This window comes from Lepisma saccharinum, unplaced genomic scaffold, assembly GCF_977018435.1.
Source record: "Lepisma saccharinum unplaced genomic scaffold, izLepSacc3.1 HAP1_SCAFFOLD_182, whole genome shotgun sequence".
Classification (NCBI taxonomy): domain Eukaryota; kingdom Metazoa; phylum Arthropoda; class Insecta; order Zygentoma; family Lepismatidae; genus Lepisma; species Lepisma saccharinum.
In genome coordinates, this window is record NW_028142979.1 from 20891 (window position 1) to 29023 (window position 8133).

General features: G+C 40.9%; 1 protein-coding gene across 1 annotated transcript; it reads right to left on the bottom strand.

Moving 5' to 3' along the window:
• Positions 1 to 2885: 2885 nt before the first annotated feature.
• LOC145982456 (E3 SUMO-protein ligase ZBED1-like) lies at positions 2886 to 4748 on the bottom strand. The gene has a single exon (XM_083115931.1). The coding sequence runs from the start codon at positions 4746 to 4748 to the stop codon at positions 2886 to 2888; it is 1863 nt and encodes a 620-aa protein (XP_082972057.1).
• Positions 4749 to 8133: the final 3385 nt, after the last annotated feature.

Genomic DNA, 8133 nt, shown 5'->3' on the forward strand with positions numbered 1-8133 from the left:
ATTGGTTGCAATCACTGTGCAGACGAACTTAGAACCGCAGATTCGCCAACTCGAATCTGTATTGCGTTGAAGAGACATTGAAACTTTAGAGCGAGTCGAGCGAGACTGAATGCGTTGCAGAGCGCGTGAAATCGCTGATACCAGTGTTGCACATCCCACTATTTTAACCCTATGTTTATTGTAGAGCGGCGAGAATGGCTGAATCTCCTGTTCAGCGCGCGGTTTTACCCGAATGTTATTTTGGGCTTCATCCGAAAGGAAATGTTCTTCAAAGTCAAGCAAGTTGTTTTAAATGCATAATCCTCCTTGCGGCAACAAGATCAAAGTAAAACAGGGCGTGAGGTGATTTGCCGTCAATGTGCACACGAATTGTATCACGGGTGTTGAATGATTTGCGGTTTGAGTTTAGCAAGAGGAAACGATTGTTTGTTGTTTGACGACAAAAGAATCTCCGCGGTATTAAAATATATCGCAGTGAGAAGAAACATGTTTATTATTTGGACGAGACGTCCTTCAACTCGGTGAGTGGGGGAAGGGGGAATAAACCATGGAAGGATACCACCATGCAAAACCACCGCCAGGGCTGAAGAAACCGACGATGAGGGGAAGGGGGAGGCTTATTGTTTCACCCACTGGCGGCAATGAAAGCTTTGTTGAAGGCGCATATTTACTTTTCAGCGCAAAGAAAGGGAAGGGTGATTATCAGCAACAAATAGACAGACCAAGATTTGAATCCTGGTTTAGTGAAGTGATTCATAAATTGAAACCAGAGTAATAGCGACAGACAATGCACCTGATTGTATATATCACCAATAACAAATCATGCTTTTTTGGTGGTACAACTTGAAGTGCGTGTGTCTTACAGTAACGGATGTATTGCGAACGAAGCAACCAAGTTTTTCATAAATCTATTTCTTTCTAAACCAAAAACAATAATTTGTCATTAAATTCAAGAGGGGCCTATCGTTGTTTACTTTTATCTTTGTTTATTTTTATTTTTGCGTGCTCGAAATATACACACATGCTCTCATGTTTAGAAGTTGTTTCGCTCTTATATTAATGACACATTTATTAAATAATATATGCGCAGAAAGTACTTTTAAAATGTTATGTTTCAGGAGACAAAGAGAAGCAAAAATACAATCCACTTGACATGCATGCGGGTTTTGATGTGTTGTGCGGTTGGCAATACTGTAGATTTTCTCAGTGTCTCCGATGTAAGCAGCTCGGCGGTTGAGGAAAGACTGGCACGGAAGATTCTGAGCTCAGTTCTCGCGCGGATTGATACATAAAACCTGCTGCAAGGTTAACCTGACGCTTGGCTTAGTGATGTGTCGTTCCGGAACGAATCGTTCCAAAGGAACGAAACCAGCAAGTGAACGAATCGTTCCGATTCCGGAAGTCGGCTGGAATCGATTCCGGAGACCTACTGCGCATGCGCTATTTTCAACAACGCCCACAAACCACTTCCACTTCTCGGTTCCCCTACTTCCCGCTATCTGCCTCAACATTGAAAAGGGACTGTTTTTTTTCCACTCTTTGGAATGTTTCCTGCTAGGAACCTCGCGGCTTTACGACCCCCCCCCCCCCCGGCCTCTTCCCGTTATTGAGAAACCGGTGCCCCAAGCCATGCCCAAGCTTAATTGGCCGGGTACACATTTCAAGGTCTAGGAATGGGTCCTCTGGAACGAGTATTTGGAATCGGAACGAATTCGTTCCGACCATAAGAAAAGCCTTACACAGCAAGTGAACGAATCGTTCCGATTCCAATGGATTGATTCCGATCTACTGCGCCTGCGCAATCGTAAACAGAGATGTCTATCACTTTCACAAACCCCTCTCCCGCCCTCACGTCTCTTTCCCCTCGTCCTTCCGACCTTTTTCTCAACGTCAAAATTGAATGCATCGTTCAAAGAGGCGAGATTTGGCTGCATTGTGGATTTGAATCCACAAAATGACATTGAAGTGCAGTTACCAATTTTTAATTAAAAATAACCAGTTGCAACAAAATAAAGCTGATCACACATTTGTAAACAGGCTTACAACCTGTATTCACGTAACTCATATACTATTATCAATTATATTATTTAATGACAAAAAAAGTACTAATTTTGGTCCTTTCTAATTAGGACAATCTTTCTCCTAATATTATTACTAGAATTCGGATCCCAGATATGTACACAACGAAACATAAAATGAAGATTTAATTGAAAAGGGAATAGGAATAAGTAGATGGGACAAATTACAACTGTTCGACATATATTTTCTATTAGAATGTTATTCACGGTGGGATTTTTGCCACTTTTTGCTAATCGCAACGATGAGAATGAGTGATATGGTGAAACTGATGAGGGAAAACTCGCAAAGAATGCCCATGCCCCGACCGGGATCCGAACACGGGCCCCTGGCGACGTTTGAACTATATTCTTATAAACGCCTCCTTAGATAATCATATAACATGGAGAGAGAGAGAGATTGACTATTCAAAACTACAGAATCTCAATCTCTGTAGTACAAGGAAATGTGTATGTCATAAATGTAGGAAAAATATTCAATTGTACAGTATAAACATTAGGCTACTACGTGTATCAAGAAATTCGAAGTAAAGTGCATGGGCATTTTCGTAAAAGTATCAATACACAAATATATATAGCTAAATAAGAGTAATTACTTACCCTCATCCGTTCCTAATAACAGAATGATACTGTTGGCATCAGCTTCTAAAGTATCCGATCCAGATAAATCCAAACTTTCACTTATATACATAGAGAGTGTTTACATTAATAAGGTTAAGCCTAGGGAAGGCACGCAGAATGTTAAATAGAAAATAATATGTACAAAGTAACCTAGGTGTTTATATACAACATAAAGTCAGTCGGAACAGTCTACAAATTGTAATTTAAGAACAGCACTTTTGAAACTTTGTCACTACTTAATCTGTTCCGTCTTTCGTTAAGCAGTTGGCCACCTTTTGAGAACACGCGTTCACAGGGCACTGAAGTTGCTGGAATGCATAATCTTCGTTTCACTACTTCAAAAAGCCTGGGGTACAGTGCTTGTCTTTCTTTCCACCAGAGCAGGGGGTCATCCGTTCTGTTAATTAGCCCCTCCTGTAAATATTTATCTGTTTCTACTATTCCAGCAGCAGTGGGATTTTTTGGTTGCAGCAAGTTTGTCACCTTCCTGTCAAAATCTTGCCACAACATGGACGTAACTACTGCGGGCTGAGGCAATGATGTTTCGTGGTGCACCTCTTCATCATTTCTGATTTTAATGTTCCTGGCTTTGTGCGATACCGATTGGTATGCAGCCCTGAATGCCCGTTCATCATGAAATCCCTGCCTCTTAAATCGGGGATCAAGAAGCGTTGCTTCGGCCAACAAAGGCGTATCCTCTAATTTTGAGAACCTATCTTGCAATTCCTGCATACATTTCTCGTTCATCATTTGGAGTTCAGGTGGTAAATTAGGTTCTTGGGATGCATTTGAGACATGACGAATTAAAGCCTTGCCCAATAATATTGTTTTAGTTATAGTTACGTCTTTTTCGCTGCTTATTTCTTTAGTCACCTCTTCAAAAGCTTTTAGAATGGTGCACGCTTTCTCTATTGTCGTCCATTCGGATGTTGATAGTTGCTGAAGATCAGGGTTGCATACCGCTAGAGCTGACGTAACTGGTTCTCGCAATTGCAACATTCTTTGAAACATGTAATAAGTTGAATTCCACCTTGTTGGTACATCTTGTTTCAGTTTAAGGTCGGGATATCCCATCTGCTGCTGGAGAGATTTCAATTTACTCATTGCTTTTGGGCTTCTCTTAAAAAACTCAACAATGGATTTTACTTTCGTTTGTGTGGTTTTTATTTTTTCTAGTCCCTTCTGCACAACCAAATTGATACTGTGAGCAAAACATGGGACGTGGCGCCACCCACCTATGCGCACAGCAGCAACAATATTTGCGGCATTGTCAGTGACAATTGCGGCCACTTTCTCTTCCAAACCCCACTCGCTGATTACTCTTTTCATTTCACTTGACAGGTTTTCTGCAGTATGGTTTAAACCATACTGGAAGCAGTCCAAGAGAAATGATTTCAATTGACAGTGGTCGTCGACAAAGTGTACTGTCAAAGCAATGAAACTTTCATTGTTGATTGACGTCCAACCATCTGTCGTTAGAGCAACTGCTGTGGCATTCTTGAGAACGTCTTTCACCTTTTCCACTGTTTGGTTGTATATCAATGGTATTAAACTGTTCGAAATGGTCTTTCTGGAAGGGAGACTGTAATTTGAATTTAGCATGGACACAAAATTTCTAAATTCGGCATCCTCTACCAAACTAAATGGATGATATTCTTTTACTACCATCCTGATTAACTGTTCGTCTATTTTCTTCATTGCGTTGGGTGGCAAAGGTCTTGGTAGGAACTGGGAAATTGAAGATTGAGAAAATGTAGAGGCGGGCAATTGTGATACACTGACGGGTTGAGAACAGGAGGCGGAAGCTGAAGTTCCAGGCTGTGGTACAATAGGTGTAGAAGTATTTTCTTTCACGGATGTCTTTGCTGTCCTAGGTCTTGTTACGTCCATTCCTGGATGTTTTCTAGCAGCGTGACGGGTTAAATTTGTTGTGGAACCACAATTGAACGATAGAACACACGAACAAAAACCACATTTAGCCTTATTCGGCGATATTTCTGTAAAATACTGCCAAATTACGCTGCGTTTTCTTCCTTCCTTGCTCTTCTCCATCATCCAGATATTTTCACAGCACAAATAAACACTACACAAACGAGAATTAATAAGTACACAACAATTAATAAGTATCGCCTTTTGAAATAAAATACATTAAACAAAACACACTACCCTAGGCTCAATCCTTTAGTAACAAAATTTCCACACTCCGCGAATTATTCGTCGGTCGCTCGATGTATTAATTCACGAATTATTATCGCTACGTTGCACTCACTGTTCCGCGCTCACAAACCGAAGCCAACGAAACCAGCACGACGAAAGTTTCACGTACGATTGTCCGAATGTTCAGTGTTGGACATAGGGTCTACGATTGTGGAAAAACATCTGGAGAACAGATTTTTCAGAGGTGCAGTCCTTTTGGAAATTTGAAAGCATGGTACCGTACTGCAGGCACGTAGCCAGTACGGGGATTCGGGAGGTTGAACCCCCCTCCCCCTTCGAAATCCTACGAATATCTAATTTAAAGAGTGTATAGTGGTAATTAATTATTTTATTTCCTTAACAGGATTAAACATCTTGCATAATAACTTTTAATATATTGAGAAATTAATCTTCAGGGCTTCTATCTCTACCACCTTTTTGCCTTTAGATAGCGGCTGCTGATAACGGATGAGCCACTCCGAAATAAAATTCTGTCTACGGGCCTGTGTACTGGTATTGTAAACTTTTCGTTATTGATTGATTTGCTTTATTTTACTTCGCTTTTGTACCACTCTTGTCTAATTGCGAAGATGGTGATGAATGATATATGAAATTGATGAATGGACACTCTGCACATCCATGCCCAGCCCGGGATTGGAACCCGGGGCCCTTGCCATTGTAGCACGATGTGCTTCCATTCCGCCACGGCGGCCGCCAAACTTTTCCTTACAGCTAAGCATTTTTCATTCTGAACTTCTAGATCACGAACTTGTAGTTTCTGGGTTCGAAACCAAGGTTGGGCATTCCCTTGTCGGTGTCCCGTCATCAGTTTCATCTAAGCATAAATAATCCACCAGCTTGGCGGCCAGCATTTTATGTGGACGACAGTTCAATCTCGCCACTCAATTTCGCTGGTTCGAGTCCCGGGCTGGGCATGGGTGTTCTTTCTTCACAACTAGTCATTATCCTCATTGCTGCGATAGACAAACATGATAGAAAAAAAACGTAATGTAAAGAGGGTACGAAATCATTGAAGACTGGTGGGGAGAGAGAAAAATCTTAACAAACACACAAACACACGCACGCACACACACACACACAATGTGTGTGTGTGGGTGTGTGTGTGTGTGTGTATTTTTCATACAAAAGTAAGTTTACAAGTATTCTTTGTAACGCTGGGTTCTTATATTTTACGAATATTTACGAGCAGAGCGCATAAATTAGTCAAGTTTAGATCTCGCTACCGAAATTTTTGGGTTAAATTCCCGGCCTGGGCATGGGTGTTCTTTCGTCCCTTCACCAATTTCATCATTCATTCATCCTCATCGCGATTAGCCAAACGTGGTAGAAATGCGACACCAAATAAGAAATTGATTGGATTTATTTACACCAAATAAGAAATTGATTGGATTGATTTGGTGTTTTAAGTCCACTTTATGCACAGTAACAGTGGCGTGCTCAGGATTTTGGAAAGGGAGGGGTTATGAACACTTTTATTGGTAGTCTGCCCTTATTTTGCCATCTTTTCCTACATTTGATGTTCTTTTTTAGGAATGCTGGTCCAAAGGGGGGGTTATAACCCCCACCAACCCCCCTTGGGCACGCCACTGCACAGTAAGGCCAATTGGGACTGGACCTACAGTTTAAAGTGGGATCCGAACCACTAAGTGCCTCCACCGGGATTCGAACCCGGGACCCCTTGATTACAAGGCGACGGGTAGGCCGCGACACCAAATAACAAAAATACGAAGTACAAGTGAGGATTTACGAAATATGTAAGCTATAAGAGGCTAAACAATTCAAATAAGTTCTTCGGTATGCTTATGCATTTCGACAACCTGCATGGATTACATATTATTGAAGTCGAGAAGTACAACTTGCTGATGCTCGCTGTTGAAAAGTTCCGAACTTTCTCTACATGCCCAGACCGGGAACCTTAAAACCTCAAATAACTGTGCATGTACAAGCCGGCAGCCGACGAGAAGATCGCAGAATGAAGGGTGACGGGGCACAGAGGGAAAGGGAGGGTCAGGTTCATTTGCAGAATTTATGGGTTGGTGGGGGGTTGTCGGGGAGATGGAAGTCTTGTTTTCTTCTTGGCGGGTCATTGTCAAGCTGACGAGAAGAGTTCTGCCGAACACCCAAGTGGAAGCTGCCCTCTCCACACTTCCTTTGCAGGAAAATCTAGTCAGCTGTTAGAAAAATTCCCTTCTGGACTTTAAAATTCCCTTTTTTTTTAAAAAAAAAAAAGGAGATAAAAATAGAAACAAATGGCACTAATTGTAGAATTATCCAGCACTTTCGGTCTAGGAGGATGATAGTCCGAGTAGAATCTTAAGCGGAGAAGTGTAAAGGTAAATTTTGCACGAAATTAGGCGTTTGTAAATAAACTTTATTAGGGCGTGTCGCGAAAAATTGAATGAGCGTGTACTTAATTTATTATCTTCACATTACACATTAAATTTACAAAATTTGCTTTATCTTCAGACCTTATTACTAATTAATTAAACTTTTAACTCGATTACGATCAACCGAGTTCGAATTTAAACGAAATATGACATTTCAGGTGTTTATTCTTCACAAAAAGCTAAAGGCAGAAGAAAACGTGAGTCTGAAATAAGCAATAAAATAGTGTATTATTCATGACGTCTAAATTACTGCACAAGGGAATAGGCGAGTCAGTGAGTCTTGGAACGAGTATTTGGAATCTGAATAAATCTAAGTGGAATTCGTTCCAACAGCCTGGTTTAAAAAGCGGCTTATGGATAATGTGATTCTGCAAAATTCTGCCTAGCAGAGAAAAATTTCCCACCGGTATAACAAAAAAGCAATCCCTTTCGACCTTAAAATTTCTTGTCTTCCACAACCAAGAAATATAACAATAAAATAGAAAATAAATGGTCCCTACTTTCAGGATTTATCCAGAAGTTCTAATCTAGGAGGGTGTAAGTGATGTAGAGGCAAATTTAGCACCAAATTAGACTGATTGATTGATTTGCTTTATTTTACTTCACTTTTTGTGCCACTTTTCGCTAATTTGCGAAGATGGGGACGAGTGATGACTGATGAAATTGATGAACGGACACTCACAAATATCCGTGGATTCGAACGCAGAACCCCGGGTGTCATAGCACGATGTGCTAAACAATCCGCCACTCGGCTTCCAAATTAGATGTTTGTGAATAAATTTCAAGGGGGTCTGTTGCGAAAAAAATATATTAGTGTTATTTAGAGGTGGATA